The 25,105-nt window shown below is 30.4% G+C and overlaps 1 protein-coding gene across 6 annotated transcripts; it reads right to left on the bottom strand.

Moving 5' to 3' along the window:
• Positions 1-176: 176 nt before the first annotated feature.
• On the bottom strand, positions 177-24,768 carry LOC113520292 (palmitoyltransferase ZDHHC2-like). 6 transcript variants are annotated; one of them, XM_026905577.3, is made up of 8 exons: positions 24,500-24,768; positions 24,147-24,268; positions 23,066-23,172; positions 18,048-18,285; positions 13,165-13,303; positions 10,995-11,121; positions 9,043-9,150; positions 6,450-6,606 (listed from the first exon to the last, which is right to left on the bottom strand). In XM_026905577.3, the coding sequence occupies exons 1-8, from the start codon at positions 24,663-24,665 to the stop codon at positions 6,531-6,533; spliced, it is 1,083 nt and encodes a 360-aa protein (XP_026761378.1). In that variant the 5' UTR covers positions 24,666-24,768; the 3' UTR covers positions 6,450-6,530. The 6 variants fall into 6 exon arrangements, with proteins under 6 accessions (XP_026761380.1, XP_026761378.1, XP_026761379.1 ...); XM_026905578.3 differs by having other exon boundaries at positions 9,073-9,150; XM_031914737.2 differs by having other exon boundaries at positions 6,450-6,601; positions 24,500-24,767.
• Between the last annotated feature and the right edge of the window lie 337 nt (positions 24,769-25,105).

Here is a 25,105-nt window from a genome sequence, read left to right as displayed (position 1 = left end):
AGAAAGTGGCGAGGATAAAGATTACGACTATACGTGACGACCTCATCACCTCTAGGCATGAATAACATCGTGAACTTTTATAGTGTTTCATAATAATTAACGAATTTTTAAGACGCGAATAAACTTACCGCAAACTGAAACCGATAAATTATAGATTGAATCGAAAAAAGAAAAAATACTGTATGAATCTGAATTTTATTGAAATATTGCAACCATTTCAGTTCAAAAACAAAGGTGGCTATAAAAATCGTAAATTTTTTTTACAATCCATTAAATTTCAGATAGAACTACAAAAAGAGCTATTTAACGCATGATCACTATCAAATGCACCATTCAACTTAAGACTACATTTTGTTATAAAAAAAAAAAAGTATAAAATGGAATGATAAGAATAAAATTAGGAATGTTGAATAAATATTATGTTCTAAGTTCGTTTACTAATATTAACATAATTTTAAACTATTAATTACACACAGGTCTGAAGACTGTTTTGTTTACATTCAAGACTCGAAAGCAAATTACAGTAAAATAGAATCAAAACCACTGCTCAATGTAAGTAAGGTAAATCTATTATGACAATATGAACTAATTTGCATGTCTATTATTTTTATAATGCGTATGGCGCAGCACAATTTTATCATCACGATATCATAGTTAAAGTGTGTTGACGTACAATTGTCATTACTTATTTAAAATCATTTTCTTTATAGTGCTTACTTATTATATATTGTGACAATAAAACTGTCATATCGAGATACGTGTATAAAAAATACACACATTGGGCATCGATTACAATTAAAGTATGTATATATAAAGACTCACTTGTATAGACAATTGAGTGAATAAATCCAGCGATACAAAGAAAAGTCGTCAGTGCATAAGGTTTCATATTAAAATTTGGACAATTCAGAAATCAAATATTTTGTTGTATCGTATTATAATGTGCCAAATAATTATATAAGGCAAAGATTATGTAAGTTTAATATTAATTTCTCATTTGTTTTTATTATCACCGTTACATCCGATTTCACTGATGTACATTGATCAACCATAAAATTCATTTACGCGTAGGTAATTGTACTAAATGACTAGGATAAAAGAAATTACATTATAGAAAGTTAACTAAATTACTAAAAGGTTTTGTTGCACTGTAATAAATTTATTATTTTTATTGCCCCAAAAATAATGATCTAAAAGAAATCAGGACAAACATCCAAAAATGCAACTTCTAACTTGCCTAAGCCATTTTGAAAACGTCGTGGACCAAATCGAGAGTCGAACCCAGATATTTATTCTTAATTGCTATTTCTTATGTTCCGTAAAAGTTGTTTTTAATATCGTAAATAACAGTTACTAAGGATCGTGACATATGCAAAGATAGAATTACGAAAGGCAATAGTCCGACCAAGTCGGTAACTCGCAAATAAGAACACCTCTAAGTTATTTAACACGTGATATGAATTTAAAATTATAGTTCTTTAACACAAAGGATATAATAGCAAAAATAATTAACCTAATGTATTATAAAATGTTAAAGATTTAGTTTCGTATAATTTGCAGGATACTATAAGACATATATATTTACGTGCTTAAAAAGTCCATTCACAGAGTTCTTATTTAGATGCTCCCAAGTTTCGAATGACCAATCTCACCATTACGAAATAATTCTTTACATGATGTACATTTGCAGGCTTAGCCTAATGTGAAGTCAATTCTATATCATAGGCTGATCTAGTGCAATAAAATAAAGTTATTATTAAATGTATATACGTTATGCTCATACATATTAGGGTAATTGGTATCGGTATAGGTCGCTGTATTAATTTTACACAAAAACATATTAAGCATATAAATAGATGTGACTCAATCTCGTCCGTGTGACGTTAGAAGTTGAATAGCCCTAACGGTGTAACACACAACTATGTAAACAAGTTTATACAAAATGTAAGCATGTGATTTTTTTTTACTGTAAATATTTTAAATAAACTACTTAGTTTACTAACACAATAATTAACTCTTAAATTATCAATCAGCAAACTCTATACAGTTGTTAATTTATAAAATGTACATTGTCCAAATGCATAATCTACCTAGTATATAATACCTAGATAAAATATATTTTTGAAATTATATGTAAACTTTACATGTTCTAAATTTACGAATACTGAAATAATGTAAACAAATCTACATCGTAATTATAATAATAGATGGATCGGAATGTGATTGTTCTACATATTGGCACCTTGAAATTTTAAATAATATATCTAAAACTGCAACATAAATATATTTACAAGTCATTTATATATATCCATTACTTCATAAAACAACAATTTATTATGTAACACATATTTTGTGATTTTTGAGACGTATATATTATTTTTCTTAAAACTTCTAATATGTACTTAATGCGGTGATACTTCAATGTAACTGACGAAAGTACAAAATTGCAACACATGTACGAGTAGATATCCTAATTATCTCAGCAGTACGATCAACAACAAAAGTTGGTAAATATTAAATCTATTGGGTTATAATATTAAGGCCCGATTTGGCGAAATGGTCTACTTTTGTTGCTGGCTGTACTTTACACATTAATACAGAGACACACTTTATTTTTGATTGGTGTTAAACGTCCAACAATATATAATTAATCTAACTTATATACCCCTTCGCAGCAGTCTTATGATAACTTTAAAAGCACTTTGTATTTACAATTCTTATATTATAAATTAAACTATAGTTTTATATAGTTACACACTTACGCACTGTATAGAAATCAGGGAATATTGAAAAAATTTTTAAAGCGTTCTACATACTGGGATAGAAAAAAAAAATTGGAATAGAATTATTTATTCTGGGGCAAAACTCTAATTTTTATCTTACAATGGTGTTAATACCTATACCAAAGTAACATAGGATCAAGCGGAAGTACACAACGCCATTGGAACACCCTTCCATATACCTCAGTAAACCTTTAGTACAATCACGAATAAAGATTTTTTTAAATTATTTAGTATGGCAAACAATCTGACAGCTCGCCTGATAAAAAATGGTAATTGAGTCACGTATAGATACAGATATGAGACGACACATTACCGATTCTCATGTGTCATTTTTTAAACCTATCTCCACAATTAAGTATTGAAAATTTTTATTCTAAGAATTAATATAAAACTTTAAAAAATTTAAGCCATAATTGTTATAAATTAAATTTGTGATGATCTATAAACTTTCGTAAAGTTAAATTAAGATACCCAATTTAACTTTGCTTAACAGGAGATACCAAACCCTGTAATGTAACTACCTTTGTATAAAGAAAGCAATTTATATAAAAAAAAAATTAAAGTTAGGTTTATAGAATGACATCCCAGAATCAACCTCATCGTGACTCTCATAAACCCTTCATACGTTACCATTTTTGACAACTAACGTATTAGGATGATACAGTAATTTCACTGTCATATCTAACCTAACCTTTCAACTTAAAACATTCAAGTAAATACAACTGCTTGGCTATAAGTTAAAATGAAACTTTAATGCAGATTATTTCTAACTAATAAATAAAATTAGAGCAAAATTTTATTAAAATATAATTAGGTAGTAATCTTTATACGTGTGTGTACAATACAGTAGAGGTATGCTTACTTCATTTTTATTAAACTATCTCCCCGTCTCTATTGCACTATTAGCTACTTACATAAAACTAAACTTTTACTTTAGCTCTTATTCCTTTCAAACACAAAGAGCGTTGAACTTTGTGGCGTAACTTCTTTTACTACTATTGTACCGCCGTAATATTATGTATGTGACATTGTTAAGCTACGACAAGTCTTAGCTATTAGAACGGTCTGTATATATCAATTAAATAGAGTTCAATTGAAGTAGCAATTTTAATATCCTGAAAGTATATCACGGCACAGAAATGATTTTAATTAAAAAAAAAAAAACCTAATCATTATAATTGTTTCACAGTCATATTTTTTGTGTGAATGTATCACGGAAATACTGTGTAACACTAACACAATATATATGCAGCGAACAAAGTAGTAACGATACGGCGTTCAAAAGCTAAAAACAGGAATAAATATAAAAGTATAAGTTTATATTGAGACAGCATAAACCACCAGGTCTAACACTTTTTTTTTACTATTAATACTATGGAAAATCGGTTATAGATGGAATGAATCTATTTTAGCGGCGAGTCATCTTATAGCAGATTTATTTTGTCAGTCATATAGGTAGATACATTTTAAAAGATATATCTTTTAAAACAGTCTCAAATTATTGGTACCAACTAAGTACAGTCAGAGATAAATTTATGTACATCTTCAAAAGCCATACATTTTTCTTATATATATAATATATAATCTTATTTTAATATTGTAGAAATTTTGAAGTAAGCGTTTGTTGGTTATTGTTGCTCACTATATTAATCTCACATGGTCATTGCTTCGCTGTATCCGCCTTTGGGACCATTTATTCAGCACCAAAACATCTGACGATACGTGTCCATACATTTACAATGGCACATACTAACACGGCCACATAACAACGTGCAGGCTTATTTACAGTAGACACTCGAAACAATTCTACTACAGACTCTAAGTACTCGATGAATTAAGTACAGAATACACACAAAATTCGTGATCAACTTTTATACATAAATCACTATGAAATGTAACTAACTTATCGAATGTCGTAAAGCCTATAAAATAAATAAGATCTTTCACATCTAAAACTAGATTCTTTATTATAGTTTTACTGTAGAAATAAAAAAAAATAGATTAAAAAAAGATGTTATAATGGAAATATTTCATTTTGATTTTATTGATTACTGTCAGTGGATTTCTTGACTATTTGGGAGATCGTTAAAACTGGTTGATTGATATATTACATTACATAAAATGTCTGACCCTAGAAACAAATGGATAAAGAATCAATCGACAGACACGTTATCGCTGCCGCATGCATGGATAGAACGAGATTGCAATATCCGGCATTTTTCTTATACGAACACAAAACATTTCTATCGAAAGATGCCATTGTCCATATAATAGTACACAATTTACCCTAAAAAAATTGAAATTATTTATATACAATAAAAAATCTAGCTTTGGAGAGACTTCATTTAAAAATCTAAGAATAAGACTTGTTAGGATTCAATAAATCAATTTACATGTTGGTATTTGACAGCGATAAATGAAGGTTTTAATTTGCGAAGCCTGCACCAAACACTTTGGTGGCCGTATTTAAACTCATAGTTCGTCGTAAGATGAGCTCTCCCTTTCGTCGAAGGGCCTCGATCGTTCGCCCCAGCGTTCCCACCTCTCGGAGCTTAGCAAGGATTCTGTATCTTCGTCTTGTTGAGGCAGAGGATACACGATGCCATCTCCTAGGCTATTTCCATATATCAACATAAAATAATAACATATGTATAGTAACAAGGTTGAGATTAACTTGTATAGAAAATTATTGTTGCAATGTTTTAATGATTTTAAATGATAAACCATTTTTGAAATTAGAATTAGAACCGCAGTGTAATACATCTAGTTTGCTTTCAGCCATCCACTAATATAAAGTGCAGGTTGCAAATAACTCGTGTCAACTAACATATATGGTCTAGTCCAAATAAATATCTAATCCAGCGGTGCAAATAAACTAATATTGCTACACAGCAAAATCCCGTAATCTAAATGACAACAGTTTATATACTTGATACAAATTATAATATGGTCATAATCTATCAGATTGTCACATATGAAAAAATACAATAGAAATAATGTAACAGAATTAACTCTATTCTTGAAAGGAGTTCCTACAATTAATGTCAATTAGAGTCACATCTCTTTATTCATAAAAAACATAAAACCTCTAAACCTACTTTAGCTATTGAACTGTTTTATCTCATTCCTTTGCGTCAAATTCCCAATTTGAAAGTGACAAAATGTGTATGTAATAGTTAAAGTTATAACTGTTTTATATAATATAACAAGTAAATAAAATAGTATCTTTACTTTTGATACTAAATTACTATTACTATTATACATATAAATAAAAAGGTATGTTAATTTATTATACAATTTTTATTTATTTTAAATTAATAGAAGTGTCGTTAATTCTGTTACAAGTTTTTTTTTTGTTGTTAGGGCTATTTTATGTCTCAAATATAAATAGTTTCATTTTTAAATAGGCCTATTTAACTAATATCATAAAATGTATTGTTGTTTAAATTGGTTTCACGCAGTATGGCGGTACTGACTACATATTAAGCAACTACAAAAATACAACTAATTTTGCCGAATCAAATTAGCATGCAAAGGGACACATCACCGTTTAATTATAGAGAATAATACTTTTCTGAAAAAAGAAGTGAATGACAATAATTTTGAACATATATATGAATATATATTATCCAAAAAGGATGATTTTGCCGATGAATGAAAAGCATGTTAATTTGAATATATTTTATTGTAATAAAAATATTGTGAAATCGAAATAGAATTAATTAAATTTAAAAATTGTGTTAATGCTTATACTATTTGTGGTACAGTCCGGCCCTTTCTGGGGAAAAGTCTCCATCTCTCAGTCTCGTAGCCCACCTCTGCGCTAAAATAGTAACACAAACTCAATTTTCTAATGTAATCTTCGGGGTCATTTTATGATTTAAAAATAAATAAATAAAATATAAAAGAGAAGAAGAAGAAGAAGAAGAAGAAAAATAAACATTTGAGTGCCACAGATACACAAAAATGCATGAGACTGTACAATTTTTTTAACGTTTCAATTACATGGAGCTAATTGGATTTAAGTATATTTATTAAAAAGCATTTTGTTCATATATATACTTGTTCGGTACGCTTACATATACAACGTAAAATTTAATATTCAAAACATTAGTTATGCATACATATATGTCCCTCTTTTATTATTTATTTATGATTTACTGAATTAGGTGTTATCTTGCGGAATTCCATATCACGGGTTATTATAGAATTATTTTGTTTAATTCCACTACCATTAGTACGTGTGTGACCGCCAATACTCGAAGATTGACTATTACTAGCAGAATTGTATAATAATAATATTTTTTAATATTCTGGTAGTAATAGTGGCGGTCAATCATAGGGTGTTGGCAGTCACACACATACTAACAGTAGTGGAATAAACCAAAATAATTCTAATCAAATAATTATATTTATATATGCATATTTTTTATACTAACCGTATTTGGAAAAACTTAATAAATATATTAATTACATTATCAATGTCTAATTAAAAGTAATAAAAAATGCATATGGAGCACTCAAGTACATGCAATAAAAGACTGAGAGAGTAAGAGAATATTTGAAAAGTCGACGTATTAATATAAAATATACAGCACACAGACGTGAAAGAGAAATGGATTAATTCAATATATTATTGTATCCTTTTGCTTGCTAATATCAAGCGTGTTTGTTCGCTTAAGCTGCTGTATGTACGCTTGTCGCTAACTAAAAAGCTTTGTTTTGCTCGATATTGACTACAGTTCGGAAATAATTCTTCATTGTTATCTTATTGAGCATTATTAAATATCTATTTATTAAACCTCGAACCTGTATGTTACTATGGTAGTTTTATTGGTAATTTTTTATAATTGGTTCAGCACCTTCAGAGACTAAACTCTGCTCTACCCAGCGTATACCGATAGCGCAGGCGGGGTAACCATAGTATTCTCACCCCATTTAAAAAAAAAAAAAACTGATCTACAAACAAACAATCAATATTCTCTTTATAATATCAGTTATTGATATTTATATGTGTATACATTAAATTGGCTTAGATTAGGATAATGTAGTAAATATTAAAATAGATAATTAGAAATCATCATTATTTAAAAACAGCAAATATTTTATTTCGTTTTATACAGAACACATGTGCTTGCCAATGTGCAGACGAAGCTGCTATTAAAAGCTTGTGAGAAAAAAATATGTACCCCCGGCGAATTACGTAACTAGTGAATAAAATAAAAAACAAAATAAAAGAACAAAACAGTTTATTCTGCAAAAACATACTTACAAAATATAAACAGTACTCTCTCTAACTTTATCAGTCTTGTGTGTTGTATATAGCTCAGAAATTATAAATGCATTAAAAAGCAATTTGCAAATATATACTTATGTATATAATTATTATTTCGATATTTGAATTCATTCATTACAAAATTGAAAAGATATTTTTTTTATATCAGATACCCGTCAGCCGACCATTCACACATAACTTGAGCAAAGTACTAATGTTTAAGTATCATTTATATATAATGTATAAAACAGTGTATAAATCACATGGAAACATATTTCCAAAATTTTTATAATGCAACTAATTCTTAATTGAATTTGTAACTCGATAATAAATAATCGAGTCATATAAATTTATCTATATACACTTACAATGGATACATATTAGTGGCAATTGTTGTAAATATAACAAGTATCCCAATTAGTACTAAGGGTGGGTAATATATAAGAATAACTATATATTTAGAAAACAATATCTATATATTGGCTCAATAACATATATATTAAATATCTGTTATCCAATATACAATATTAAAATGAAGAACCCAATACAAATGAATATATTCGATCCGTACGTGCGATATCGAAATGGATAATGACCTTTTTACCACCATTAATATCGAGAGAAATTCAATATATAAATATTGGTGCGGTACCGATATTACCATGCTTAATTAGTATTTTGTTAAAAAAAAATAACCTAAAAGTAATAATTACAAATAACTAAGAACGTATGATAAATTAAGGACATTAACAATTTAAGATATAATAGAACTATATTAAAAATAAAAAAAATATTAATATTACATTGTGATAATAATGGGCCCTTTCGAATCGTAACAAAGAATAAATTCTGGAAATAATTTAATTTTGGCACGCTTCCTCAACTGGCGATCTAATCCGATTTTAAGGTTGGATTTTGTGCGTTTATTATACTCAAGGTATGTGTCTAATATCGGCTGAGGGGCGTCCGTCCATGAGGTCTGACCTTGACCGCGTGGTGCCCATTGACTCGTACCCGTTAGTCTCCTGTGGGGTCGTGAACGTCTGAAGTTGGTGTTCGCGGCGCACCGGGAATTCGCACCCATCCCCGAGGCTGATAAAACGATTTATATTGGAAATAGTGGAAGAATTTCAACTGTACTTACTATTTCGAACCGTGATAGGTGTTAAAAAACAGTGTTTTATGATGTATGTTATAGTAGAAACGTTGAGAAATCAATCAATACCTGCGCTATTAAAGCGCTATATTATTATATACATTTTTTTTCAACTTTCTTTTACATATTATTACATTTAAATATCATAATATAATTATAATTAGATTTATGCTATCGTAACAAGGTTTTTGTATATATATATGGTGTATACATAAATAAATAACAGTTATACTATATATAGGAATAGTATCAAAGATGACATTACCTTCGTGAAAAAGCGGTGCATGTGGAACTAAATGCATTGAAATGTAAGTAATTAGTGATTTAAATATATTTGTATGTAGTATAATCAAATGAAAATAGAGACAGTACTGATGCTGATTCTAAATAAGTTTCAATTTACTTAAAAATATTTAAAAATATAAAATTTATTTATTTGTAAAAGGAAAACCAACACTTTTTTACATACAAAAATACTGAATGTAATACATTTTTGTATATAATATATATATAACTCTTCAGAAGCAGCATCACGGATGTTAATTCAAATTCCATACATTATGAATGAAGCAGATATTAATGATTATTATTTAAATGCACTTATATTTTTTAAAGACTAGCTTTCTGTCCGCTATTGTGTACGCACGGATTTCAAAAGTAGGAAAACCAATTAAATAAACAACTTCTAGATAGAGCGTGAAGATAAAACAAACCAGATTTTAAATTAGACTTCAGGTATACCTGAACAGATAGACAAAATTTTAAAAAATTTACATATCCCATATTTTTCTTCAATATTTCCCACTTACAGACATCTTTTAGTTACAATTTTATTATATTAGTTAGATTTTATGTATGAAATATTTACATACATATTCAAGTAGTTTCAATTATATATTAGTAAGCATGCCTGCATGTTAGAACGTTAGTATTATGGTAATCAATGTATCAAAAAAGGTAAGTACATGTATTTGAGTATATAAATTTCATACATTTCGTTTGTAAGTTGAAACCATTCTTTTGTCGTTGGTTAGAGTATGTCATTCACTTCTTTTTTCACACATTTATAATCATGCACACATCATTAGATCACACATTTTAATATTAACCGATTAAATTATATTGAGGTATCTATGTGTTACACATGCATGCCATCATGTTGCTATAATATTTTACAGGATTATATGAATAAGATTTCAAAACTTATTAAACCTTGACCACAACATCTAAAATGACGATAGATTTATTTACTTAAAAAACTACATTCGCTGTTATAGTCTTTATATATATTTTAAATTTGACCCAATTAAATTTTTTACTACAAAAGTTTTTTTTTTATTTCCTATCATCACTGTAAATTGTATTTATATAGGTAATATGTAGTTTTAGTAATTACCATAGACATTTTTATCAAATACTTAATGTATCTGGAAGCCCATATAAACAGAATTAAGTTTGCAGGAACTTTATCACTAACACATTATTTGTTATGTGAAATTTACACGCATGGCAAACCACAAACATAAATATATTAGCATAAACACCAAACATCTTTCCTTCCCCTTTTCAAAATGACTATTGGTTGAAACTTACTCTACATTCTCTACATAGCCCCTCCTTATATTTAATCCTGCATAAGTTTGCAATCTTAACGTGCATAGATTTAATATTTGCCTAGCAAAACACTTGGGACTTGCATCGAATGCCAAACATGTAAATCCACCATCGCTTTCTCCACTAATGTGCAAACACTCAATTATAAAAAGAGATGTTTTGTTACCTTGTGAACACGGGCAGCATCCAAAGGTTCGGACTAGTTCCGAACACTTCCTTGAAGTTATTATAGGCACCCATCGAGAAGCCGTTCTTGTCAGCGCCGCTGCGGAACATCGGCGCACGGAACGCTTCTGCAATAGTTTTTAAATTACAGTTTACGTTTTTATGTATGTACATTAAAATCCAAGCATAGTCGACCGGAGTTGTGTTCTGGGAAGAGAAACCGGCGCACTATGTGGTCCTTATGAAGGAGTAAAATTTTTTCTACCTTTTCCGGAAAAGAACTACCTAAGGTGTTATTGTAGAGCGATTGGGATGATAGGAATTGACCAATAAATAATTTAAATGATTTCAATAAATGTCACCCCACACAGTTAACTACTTCCAAACCTCGTGAACTAGATAGAAATACATCCTCTTATTTTAATATTTTATTTATTATATATACATACATATCTGTCACGCCTGTCTTCCATTAGGCAGAAACAATAGAACGCCAAATGCTTCGATTCAAACAGACCTCTTTTACAACTTCCACATTCATTCTTCATCATTCATTCAATCTTTTTTTTATACAACTTAGAATGGCAAACAAGCTGACGGCCCAACTGATGGAAAGTGGTAACCGTCGCCTATAGACATGAGAAGTACCATGGACATAACAGAGTATACTGTTTCACCCATGATACCCCCCATGCGTTGCCATTCCTGAGGACTTAGATGTTATTCCTCTGTACCCTGTAAATTCACGCCATATCCCACCCTTCAAACCGAAACACAGCCATGCAAACACAACTGCTTCACGATCTATTGTTTATTATAACATAAAATCACTAGCACTAAATGTATTCGTATATATTAGAATATTTTGTAGGTTTTCGACTCATGTTTCTTTGGGAAAAATATTGTTTCAATGATACAACATTGTATAATCTATATAAATATGATCTATACAAATTTCAGTAATATACACGTATATATATATATATATATATATATATATATATATATATATATATATATATATATATATATTCGTCACATCTAACATCTATTATTACGCCTACAAATACCTATAAAATTATACAATATTACAATATCTAGATAAAACTAACAACAATATTATTGGTCAAATGATACGAAGTGACAGCATTTACCGTTGACCAAATTCTTTAACATATTGTTAATGATCTGGCCGGTGGGACTGCCCATCCGACGATAAGAAATCAGCATATCTGAAATCAAATGGCTATTTAATTCTCCATTTATATAAACATTTAATTAACAAATTATTTATAGTCAATGCCGTCACTTCAAATAAATCTAATACCTACCTAAAGTCTTTTTTTTATAATTTTTTTCTCTCTTTTTTTCTAATATTATTTGTGTGCTAAGTGACGCAAACTAATTAAATATCTATCTATCTACAAAATCGTAAGTAATTTCTTCCACAAATTTCAATTTCTTTTAATACTACTTTTAATTCTAATTAGCATTCTACTGAAGTCATTTTTAGGAAACGATATAGAATAACAAATATTTTTGCAATCTTATAATATTATATTAATTAAATGCCGTTTATTTTATTTTTCAATTCTTTCAAAATCTCACCGAAGGATGTTTGGAATATTCCATTCGTAAAAATACCACATCGGAGTACAAGTTCAATTGCTTGAGGAACGGATCGTTAGCAATGCGGAGCACCAGTCTTATTGTTAGCTAAATACTTCAATAACCTCCTCATTGTCTCCCTAGAAACTATCGTGCTGCATTCCAGGTGTATTGGTCACGATGGGCTAACTAACCTGCCTTTTCATTCTCACCTATCGTGCTTCATTGGTGCCCCCCAGCGTATAACGTTAACGCAGGCGTGATTACTATTTCATTATAATACATTATAAAATCTCCAATTGCTTTCATTTTTCTCTTCATGTATTTTGTCCGTATTTGTACAATAAAGCGTTAATCCTTATTAATATTATTAACGTAAAAGAGAGTTTGTTTATTACCTTTTAGCGTCTTAACAAATTGACCCATCGCTATGAAATTTGGTACACACAAACTGTACGGGATGCAGAAGGATATAGAATACTTTTCATCCCGGCCAGTAGACATATATCGGTCACGCAGACGAAGCCGCGAGTAAAAGCTAGTAGATAAATAATTATACAAACCTAATGTGGTCCTGTTGTTCGCGACGAGGTAACAGTGGTACCCGAACAGCGAACCGAGCGATATCGCGAACATGAGCGACACGAAAAAAGCGAACACTATGTGATAGCGGCCCGCACTCGCCGCTGTACCGAAGTCACCCTTAAATAAAGAAATATAAATTAACTCCCTTCTTTATGAAAACTAAAACCTATTACAAACCTATTTTATTACCTATTATATTGAACTCTTTTGTCACTTTCTTTTGAATTGGGAATGTGGCATAAAAGAAAGAGACAAAACAATTATTCAATAGCTAAAATAGGTTTATGAGGCGTTTGACGTTTCTATGAATAAGAGCGTAATTATTTAATCGAGGCTTTTGTTACTCGGTTTACACTGTCTACCTCGCAAGGGGTCTAGCGTGAAAATAGATGCTGCAAAATGCAATTTGTCTGTGTTCATACAAAGTAATTTGAGTATTAATTTAGGATATGGTCTATATGGACATCAAATTAAATTTAAATCTGATTGAATATATTTAAACGTCAAACTTTTTTTTATAACAACAATGAGGCATGTCGTCTCATTGTTAAAAGAAGATGAAAGAAAGGAATTACATGAAGAGGATAAAATTAAGTTATAAATGCGAAAATTTGTAATAATAGATGCATGGATTGTTGGTAGTTTGTTATTCTTTTGCACAAAGACTATTGAACGGATTTGAACAGAATCTGGTACATGAGTAGGTTATATACTTTAGCACAGACAATATATACTGATTTACGCGGGTGAAGCCGTAGTATACTGCTTGTATGGTAAAAATGAGGGATAAATATAAAATTAATAAAAGACAATGTATTTAAATGCGTCTTTCAGTTGACTAGTACTCATAGCACAAGGTCTACTTTATTTGGAACTAGATGGCGTTACGTGATACGTCCTATATAACGACACTTATTATTATTATTAAGCCTCTAATTTACTATTATTACTAGCCGTTAACTGTCCACTGCTGGACATAGAGTGTCGCCAATAGTTGCCACTCTTGGCAGGCGGGTTGCCGCAGTTGGTAACCGCAGTTAGGTTTTGGTTATGTATTAAGAGGGACGCTGCTGTCCATCTTTCAACCATTACACTCCCTTAGTTACCTCTTATGACACTCACAAAAAAAGGAAAGAGTGGCCTAGTCTGCCGGAAATACACGGCAATCCTCTAATTACTCTTAAATTGTTTTTTTTTTTTTATTATATTATTAAATCTAACTACGTCTAAATATAAATATTACTAATTACGATCGACCTAAGTACAGATGTGGGCGATGAATAGCATGTTATGAAGGATAATTATATTTTCCACACTGTTTATTCTATATTTAAAATAAAAAATAAAATCATTCCCACTGCGATACCGCGTTATTAAACAATGTGGAACAATATAATAAAATATTGTACTCACAAGTACATACTATTGCTTGTAATTATATGAGTGGACTCGATTAGAGATATTTATGGATGCATGGTTTTATCTGAGTTACTATATGCAATACATTACATAAATATATTATTAAGATGACCTAACAGCAATTAGTAAATGATTGTAAACAACTAGAGGCACTTAAAGTGGGCATTATTTTAATTAATGAGAATGGAACAAGATACTGATATGACGAAGATGGCGTATTTTAGTCACGTGAGCTCAAAATAGGGAAAGGGGCAGCAATATGTGAGCAAATCACATTGATAGGGGGAGAAGAGGCCAATTAAAACCTCAATGAAACAAAACATTGAAATAATAAGATTTTACAATTAAATTTCACGCCGGGAAAGGGGGGGGGCTATGTCTCATCAAGGGGGGATGGGGATCTTTAAACTATTTATATTGACATACAAAGTCCAGACGAAATGTACTAATTAAAAGGAAACTGATTAGAAATAATCAGTTCTTTTGCATCTCCTTTTTTACTAAACTTTTACATTACTTTTTTAGTAAATTTAAAATAGGAATTTTAATACTGACTATTCCAAAATGGTTTGATTTTAGTCAGAGTGTGTGTGTAGAGCGTCAGGAAAAATTTAATTTCGAACTTTCTCAATTAAAAATAAAAAAAAAAAAAATAAATTTGGAACTACACAATTACGAAAATAAATTTATTAGTGAAAAAATAACGAAATGTGTCATAGCTCCGTGACTGTGGTGTCTATCTTCTCTACACGCGGTATAAACTAAAAGATGAGAAATATACTACTAATTTAAATGTTTTACATTTAGTATATCCATGCAAATTTTGGAATATGTTCCATTTCCAATCAAGCGGTCGCAGTGGGCATGCTTGTATTCCTGATACATCTGTAAATTGTTATAAATTATTTACTAAAAATCATAACGACGAAACTAGGGCCTATAGTCAAAGTAACATTCTATTATTTATGTTATTAAAAGCATCCATAACGAAGCCTAACCGCTGAATAACTTGCAAATTTTAAAAAACAACAATATTGAATATTTCTGAATGATTATTTAAAAAGTGCACTGTTTGTGAATTAAAACGTAAATTGTGAAGTAAAATTATTATTTTTGAAAAATTTGGATATTGAAACACCGAGTATCAGTAAATATTGCTCCACAAATAAACTACAATATTTTCGAAAAAACTGCACCTAATGTCACTTGGAATGATGTGAGGACTCTGACAGTACTCCATACATTCAAATCTGATTAACCACTTAGAAGTTATGGTAAAATAAAGGATCTCTTATACTCGTATATGCATGATGAACTTATAAAAGAGTACACTCCTTTTTTGAGCAGTCGTGTAAGAAGTATACGGAAACTTTTTAATTCTAATCTTAAGTATTTTTTATGTAATTATGATCTATGATTATTAGTTCTCTATACATTATATAATAGTAGTAATGATTATATGTTATTTTTTAAAATTTACAGATAATGCAGACTAACTCATTCCGGAATGAAAGCTCTTAACAACGTCGTCAATTTATGATAAAACGTATAATACGAATGACGTAACTTAAGTTAATATAACATTTGACTATTTAAAATTCTATATATATTTTCGAAGTAGTTTGTTTACATTAAATTTATTTATCATTCTCCAATACATAGGTATTTAAGGATCAAAATAGTTGAAGGTGACAAGTCTCTATCGCAGGCTAATTTTCAATAAACAAGATAAAATTGTCAAAAGGTCATTAGCAAATAGCTTACAAATAGTGCACGATACGCTTTGTTTATACCTATTTTAATAATTGCGTATCGGAACACAACACATCACACGAACAGATAGAGATCTTTAAAAGACGATTAAAATCTAAATAAATGTAATATATACACATATAATATGTAACAGTATGTTAGAGAATGCTGAAAGAAAGATTCATACTTATTACTATAGACAATAAAATGTATTTTTATAACATGGAGTGATTACCGCCGCCCATAGGCAACTGCAACATTAGAGAAAGTATTACAGATATGTTGTCAGTCGTTTAAGAAGAAATATATTTTTTTCTTGGAGGTTTCAATGTTGTATCTGTTCGGAAATACTGTTGCTGGGAATTGGTTGGTAAACTTTAGCTGTGCTTGGAGGAAAATGTTTACTATCTGTAACACACGGTGGAGGACCGCCACTCATCCAGATGGTGGGAATTGAACTTTAGCTTGTGGCGTGTTGTACGTTTAACAAAAAGTATCTATTGTAGGTATTGTAACGAAATTGGCTTAAAAATAATTAAAACCAGAGGACGACACCCTCATATGAGTTGTTTTATAGAAACAATAGTGAACAAATTTTCCAAATTTCCAAAAATAGTCGCACTATTATATATATATATATATATATATATATATATATATATATTTGAATAATTTATCTATTTAGTATAATTGAATGAGAATTGTGTGACTTATATATAGGTTATAAAAAAATATAGCGCTGTGACAGTTAATTGGAAGAAGTCGTAATCGAAGAGTACCTTTTTTTGTACTAAACCCTAATAAAGAACTATAATTTAGATTTATATACACACAGTTGATGTGAACTGACCTATTTTGAAAAAGTAAAAAATATGATAATATATGTTTCGTGAAAAAATATTCTTTGAATTTGTTAAATAATAACTATCGTCAGTCTTGCTGTACTTGTGTATTTGGATTTGTATGTTGTAGGAACAAAAAGTATTATGTAATAAAATTCCACTACATGATGCACAAAAAAAAAAACGAACTTCCTTGTACAAAACCTTATTAGAAAACTGGTTTTCTTTAGGACAAAAAAATACTCTGAGGACAAAAAACAGTATTAAGATTAGGTAGGATATAATTTGGCCATTTTTCCAGAATCATCTGAGATGAAAAGTTCAGAATATCTCATTGACAATATTGCCAGAAGAATCTAATTGTAGACACGTTTATAAAAGCGCAGGCGTGAGAGAGAAAGAGACAGCATATTCGGCATCTCAATGTATCTCATGCATACAATGGCGTAAACAAATAAATTTATTTGTTTATTTGATAATCTAAAGGATTTTTTTAAATATATTATTGCTGAAATTATATTTTATTATTTATTTATAAGTATGTTCCAAATATGTTTTTAATATAATGTGTAATTAATGTAAATCAGCTTTATACAATCAAATATTATTATACTACTATTACTATATATACTATTGAAAAAATAGGCTCAATTAGTGGGTATAAAATATTTAGGTAAGACAGATAAATGGTAGGGGACAAAACCGTGTCAGCTAATAAAATTTCAAAAAATATTAACAAAACAGGCTAAGTTGTTATTTGATAAATAAATAAATTTAATAAATATTAATACCTCATTTAATTGTAACATCATATCAATATAAAAATTCACATAAACAAATATAGGTACCTTCCAAAACCTAATGAAGTAAGGCAGGCACGTCGACATAATGAAGAGGCAGTATAAGAGAGCATAGCCAAGGAACAGCATGAAGAACTTGTAGTTGTGGAAGCAGACACAGTTGTTCACCCACGGGCAGTGGTGGTCCATCTTGAGGACGCAGCGTGAGCAGATGCTGCAGTGGTGCGCGCGGTCCGGCTTCACGAGGACGCACCGGTTGCAGTACCGGACCGAGCCTGACATTGTTCTGAAAAGTTTTAATCTAGTTTCAAACTCACTGCACAATACAACACACCGATTACTGAAGTGTGTTATTACCAAACGTTGGAATCTGTCCATTTTCAAAAACAACTAAATAATTCTTAATACTTTTAACTGTTTTTTTTTTTAAAGTGCTCTAATAGCGAACTAAAATTTTAATAATACATTAATACTCTTATTAAGCTTTATTTATGAAAAATTTTGTATTTTCAAGGTAAAAAAGTATTTGAAAACTTCATTAACAAAATGTAGTACTTTTAAATAAATTTTTTCGTTCACTATCCGATCTTTTTTTAAATAAATAATATAAATTTGACAGATTTTTGTGGCGCAAAATTTTATAATCTCCATATATGTTTTTCATATAATCAATCGTTTATATATTTATATAGACATTTATTGTCCTGTGTTCCCAAATAAAATAGGAAAAAGAAAAAAAGCGATTTCGATAGTGGTAAAATTTATATTAATTCTAATTAACGTACAAAAAAATAGATGGAAATCTTGTAGGGCCATTGTGCCCTGGAGAGGAAAAAATCGTGGGTTCGAGCTACGAGTGATTCGTGTTGTGACAGCTAAGCATGGGTTTTCGTGACCATTTATGTACAGAACACAAATTCTATGCTAAGGTGGTATATTCATACGGGACCTGACTTTTTATGGATAACCGCAATAATGCACGGCACACAACTCATTAATGAGACATTCAGTACTATTTACGACATCAATTGACGTCATTTAGTCGTTTTGTTTTTACTACATGTATAAAATAAACAAATAAATACTTCGACTTGATACTCGTAGTATTATCTGCATAGCATGCAATGGAAAACTATTTTGTCCATTTTTAGCGACTTTAAAAAAGAAGGCCCACTCAAAATTGTCTTTTTAAATATTTTTTTGTATTTATTACGCAATTACGTCACCAATTATAAACCAATGTTGATAATTCTTTTGGCATTTCATGTAGATTGCTGTGTTGGTTACATTAATTTGTCACGATGAGTCATTCTTTTTTGCTGAGCCTAAAAACCTGCCTGTTGCTAATCCGTGATCTAGGAGAATCGCAATCTTAAATACCTGGTCTCGTCAATGTTAAAGTTACATAATTCTATGAGAATTTACAACAATGGGGGATATAAATATCTTGTCTACAAACCAATACCGCATATCAGCGAAATAATGTTATACTAATTAATGTCTTGACACTATAATTAGCTTAGATATTTATGCTGATGCTAAAATATGTACGTAATTACAACAGGCAACAGTGTTAACTTTGGAATTTATCCTATGCCATAATAGATGCAGTGTCGAGGTATACAAAAGATAAACGTTACGGGTATAATGTTAGTTCAGAGGGTACCTTAATATAAAATAAAAATTGTCATAGCAAGGACTTAATCCATAAACTACTATTTTACGTGCTCACTTAAGATGAATGGATTATGGCACTTTCTAAAGGCACTTTATAGGATCATTTAGAAGCTAGCTCATAAGAAGTTTTTTTTTTAATAAAAATTGCTTTAACGACAATGTCTAGTGTCAACAACCGCTTGGTACATACGAGGTCTGTCCGGAAAGTTCGTATAAAAGTGTTCTGGAATGCGAGAAAGAGGAGTGGGGAGGCCAGGTAAGCGCAGGACCCCTTCCTTATGTCCCTAACAATGCTTCAGTTCTGGTCTGACCGCCGTGCGGTGCGAACTGGCTTGTCACGCCATCTGTGAAGTTACCTCTTAACGAAACCCCGTCGGCATGGAGCCCGCTTCCGTTGAAGAGCAGCGCGTCGTAATCAAGTTTCTCTCGAAACTCGGCAAGAATGGCCGTGAAAGCAAAGAGTGGAAGACATCCGGGGAACCACGAACAAAAAAATCAAGAAAATCCCGCTCAAATGTCAAGACAATGTTGATTGTTTTTTTCGATGTTCGGGGGATTGTCCATCAAGAATTCGTCCCTCCAGGCCAGACAGTTGATGGAAAATTCTACGTCGATGTGCTCAGACGCCTCAAAGCTCGTGTGGCACGAGTTCGTCCAGAATTGGCGCGAGAGGGGCGTTGGATTCTTCACCACGACAATGCCCCTGCCCACACCTCTCTTGTTGTCCGTGAGTTTTTGAGTAAAAATTCCATTACGGTGACCGAACACCCCCCCTATTCGCCGGATTTGGCCCCGTGTGACTTCTTCTTGTTCCCAAAAACCAAATTGGTACTTCGGGGGCGGCATTTGGGGGACATAAATGAGATAAAAAAAGCTACGACGGGGCAGCTGAGAAACCTACAACCAGAGGACTTTCAAGGAGCCTTCTCACAGTGGAAACGGCGTTGGCACAAGTGCATTATGTCACAGGGGGAGTACTTTGAAGGGGATAAAATTGATTTACCTGAATAATTGTAAAATAAAATTTTTAAAAAACTTTTATACGTACTTTCCGGACAAACCTCGTATTGATAATCTTAATACGTGTCACGGTGTTCATAGACGCTAATCTCCGGAACCGCTTAACCGATTCTAGTGAGATTATGTAAATGTGTATTGTTAGCACAAGAATACGTTAGCGTTAGAGTTGTGTTGTGCTCCAATTTGAAAATTATTGCCGAGATATTGCACCCGTGCGAAGCCGGGATGGGTCACTAGTATTTCTATATAACGCTTTTATACAACTTCTAAGCATCTCGTACAGTAGATGGATGGATTAGTTGCTCAATTCAAGCTACATTAATGTAGAATCACACACCTTGTCAATATTGGTATGTAATCGGCAAAGTTTTCTAAAATTTCGTTTCTAGTTTCCATCTTAAAAAATCGCGTGCTGATCTTTCTGATCATTAGTCTGAGTCTAGAATTGAGAATAGACAGATGTAGCTAAAGAAAGACGTGGCCGATGATTAGTAAAACGATGGTACCTAACATCATAGAATTGGATGGATAATTGACTTTCTAAACTTTCTATCCGTGACCGATAAATAATATGAGCAAGTAATAACTGCAATATGTACAGGGTTACCATTACGAATTTTTTAAAAATTTCTGAAGATCAAAACACAAAGCAAATATATCTTAATACATAAAAATCTCGTATCATGATATTCGTTTATGGTAATATTTTATATAGCTTGTATTTTACATAATGAAACTTATGAATATAGTACGTAAAATAAGTGTTCTTAATTATATAAATGATCCTGGAAAAGATAAGACTTTGCATAGTAAATAACGTCAACCATAATACCAACTATTTCTTTGTATTAAATTAGTAAACAACATATAAAACTTTTGTCGCTGACCTTTCGATTCCTATCAAATACTACTCGATTGACTTTTGATATATGTATAATTTTGTACTAAATGATTTTTATCAATGCAAAAATACCTACATAGTGTGAAAAATAAACGACGGAATGAATTAAATGACCTGTAACCACGGACGTACGGTCACGTATTTACAATATCAATATTTATGTCAGTCACGTATAAAAGTGCAGTATATTATTATATGTATATATGAGCGTAGTAGATTTTCGAACTTTGTCATATTTATTAATTAGCCGATTGCAATCTTTGGAATTGTAAATAATGCATACGTGTATTAAAGTAATTGCATTATTATTATTACACGATAACTAGTAAAGATATATTTATTATTAGCACACTCCTGCTGTTTCGTTAATTAGTTTAAAAAAATAGTAGATAAAAATTTCCTTCAAATTTGTTAGGCTCGTGTCTGTAGACACGAAAAGAATCAGTGCAAATATTACTATGTCCACTAGCAATGATGCCGTGTACCCGACATAGAATGGGCCACCCATGCGTTTCCCGTGGGTGTCATAAGAGGCGACTAAGGGAATATAACGATCGAGGGATGGGCAGTAGAATCTCTCTTAAAACATCACCAAAGGCCTACCTGTAGTTGCCAATCTTTCTGCCAAGCATGGCAACAATTGGCAAAACTCCTATTATAAGGGAGGCTATGTTCAGCAGTGGACAGACTGTTCTTTAGACATATACGGGTACATATGTGCCCATTTGATACACGTTTGATAGCATGCAACACCGATTCTGTCACACAGAGTATATTATTAATTTGTGTTTCATATTTTTGGATACATATTCATTTTGCATTGCAATACTACTTTCACTACACTGTGTGTCGCTTGCAGTAGCAGACACTAATTTAGTGATGTTGTAAGTATTGCAGTAGTAATACCAAGGTCGTCAAATGTAACTACATTTGACAATCTTGGTGTTACAGCGCCTTATCTTCCAAAGGTCGTGTATTTGATACCTGTATAATGGCAGTTACTGAAAATTTGTGGTTTGCTTATGAAGCCAACAACTCACTGAGATATTACTTTTTTGCATCACTGTGGTACACATATTACATTTTCACATATTATGTTATGTAAAAATTTTTGTGTATTTTTTAAACACTGTTAACACACTTTTTTGTTAAACACTGTTTAATTTTTCCGTTTTTATTGTAATAAGTTTTGTGTATCTCTTGATGCAAATAAAGAATTTATCTATCTATCTACAACACAAACCTTTTTATTTATGAGTTTGTATTAGTTTGGGTGTTTGTTTACTTAAATATATACATACTATATGTTTAAGTAAACAAACATATATATATATATATATATATATATATATATATATATATATATATATATATAGATTAAGTATGTAAATTAAGTATAGATGAGAAATATTTAGTGTGAAAATGCCACAGCATTTTACAGTTGATTGTATTAGATGTCATATATTACCTAGTAACTATAGGGAGATCTTTAGCAAAGTTCTCCAAAATTGTCCTTTGAGCATCTTCAGATTCTGCACTCAATAATTTCTCCAATTCTTCATCAGGCAATTTATACTGGAACAAAAACATTTTATACACAATGTAATTTGTTTCAGTAATGTAAACATTATGTGCAAAAAACTTGAGGAAATTAAAATAGTTTTCCATTTTGCATTAAAAAGGGTTTGAAAAGATTTTGTTTTTATAAAAAAAAATCCAATACTAACAAACTTTTCTGGTCTTATAATATGTATACTTAAAAATATACTTATTCACTGTAGTAAGGTTTGCAATTTCTTTATTTGACATTTACACATTCAGAATAAACAGTAATTTCTCAAGTGAAATTAAAATTTATGTTTATGTATTTGCAACCAACAATAAAAATAAGGAAGTTCTTCTTTTCTCTTTAATTAAATTAATTTTAGGGATCTTCCTCCATCCATCTCAATCCCAGTACTAGATTTTTTTTTAATTCTTACATATTGTTGACTTTATTTTAAAAATAAAATTAAATATATAATTTGAAGTTAACTCTTAAACCTGCATTTATATAAAATAACACAGTATTTATCTAACATGAAGATTTAATATTTATTTTGCACTGATTTTGAACTAATTTAGTGATACATCTGCTTATGTACTATTTTTGATAATAATGAATAAATATTAATACAGGCTCTACTACCCACATACTAAAATTAATAAATACTTACTATTAACTACTACTAAAAAATACAGTATAACTCACAATATACAAATAATTTAAATTTTTGATAATAATCTTTTAAGAATTAGAAATATTTATAATAGATACACCAAATATATGAATCAACAAGTTTAAATAACAAAACACTTAATATTTTATTTTTATTCATTCATAATATTAATCTACTATTTATAAACACAATATTTTCATTCTCCTAAAGTGGCAGTTCTATTTGACCTACTTAATAGGATGACAGTAACAAAAAAAGACTTAGTTAAATGTTAATATAATGTTATTGCAAGTACATCTAACTCATGCATAGTTAAATTAGAATATTTACCTTGTCTGGTATTGGTTTGATATCAGCGAAAATTGTTCGCCAATACGACCACGCAAACATCATCAACAATATATGATACAGAACCCAATAAACACACTGTTGAACTGTACTTTCGATTGTAACTGAAAAATTACAACAACTCTTTCATTAATTAGTCATATTAAATAGATGATTAACAATGTAATTAAATGAGTTAGCTCCAATCATGTCGTACTGTGTAAATTTATGTCATCTTTTTTATTGACCACAAATCAGGATAATCAATTCTATGATGTTAAATTATTTTGATTTTATAGAGTAGTATTTTACAAAAAATATCACACGAAAGGAAATCCTAAATATTATATACTAACAAAAGCACAGCTGAATAACGTAGGCATAATATGACCAAGTCACAATAGACACTATTAATAATACTGGGAGCCACTTAAAAGCTCTCCAACACCACATATTGCATACTCTACAACACACACAATATCCTGGAGCTGATACTCTATTATTTTGTATTGAAGAAGCCATTATTATTAATAAATCAAGAAAAAGAAAATATCCATGTTCGTTTCATAGGGATAAGGATAATAAAAACTGACAATCGCAATCGTACGCAAATCATAGAGTAATCAAATGCACCTAATAAATGTTTACAACCGTCACCGACTGACAAGTTACTGACGGCATAAAGTAACTTATAATTTTTTTTTATAATGGGAAAAGTAAACTTAATGTTTATTCAAAAAAATAATTTAAAACTGAAATCCAACATTTAAGGTTTACCTTTTATTCAAATGTTAAGTTAAAGACAGTAAACTATCCTTAATCTTTGTTATCACATGAACGCGCTATCTCTTTTGCACATTTGCCAGTAGAATGTGATAAAGATTAGTACGTTAATGAAATATGCAAAATAAATTTTTATGTGTATGGCAACAATATCCATATATAATACTATCTACAAAGAA

This window comes from Galleria mellonella, unplaced genomic scaffold (assembly GCF_026898425.1).
Source record: "Galleria mellonella isolate WM207_F2 unplaced genomic scaffold, CSIRO_AGI_GalMel_v1 utg40, whole genome shotgun sequence".
NCBI lineage: Eukaryota > Metazoa > Arthropoda > Insecta > Lepidoptera > Pyralidae > Galleria > Galleria mellonella.
This window is presented reverse-complemented; position numbering and strand designations above follow the sequence as displayed.

What these genes read in the sequence shown, in the direction of transcription:
- LOC113520292 (XM_026905577.3), bottom strand. Translation starts at nt 24,665, where the DNA reads ATGGCTTCTTCAATACAAAATAATAGAGTATCAGCTCCAGGATATTGT. An exon ending in CGTTATTCAGCTGTGCTTTT is followed by an intron (nt 24,269 to 24,499) that starts GTTAGTATATAA and finishes GTAATTTTTCAG; the next exon opens with TTACAATCGAAAGTACAGTT. An exon ending in TCAAACCAATACCAGACAAG is followed by an intron (nt 23,173 to 24,146) that starts GTAAATATTCTA and finishes TTTTTGTTCCAG; the next exon opens with TATAAATTGCCTGATGAAGA.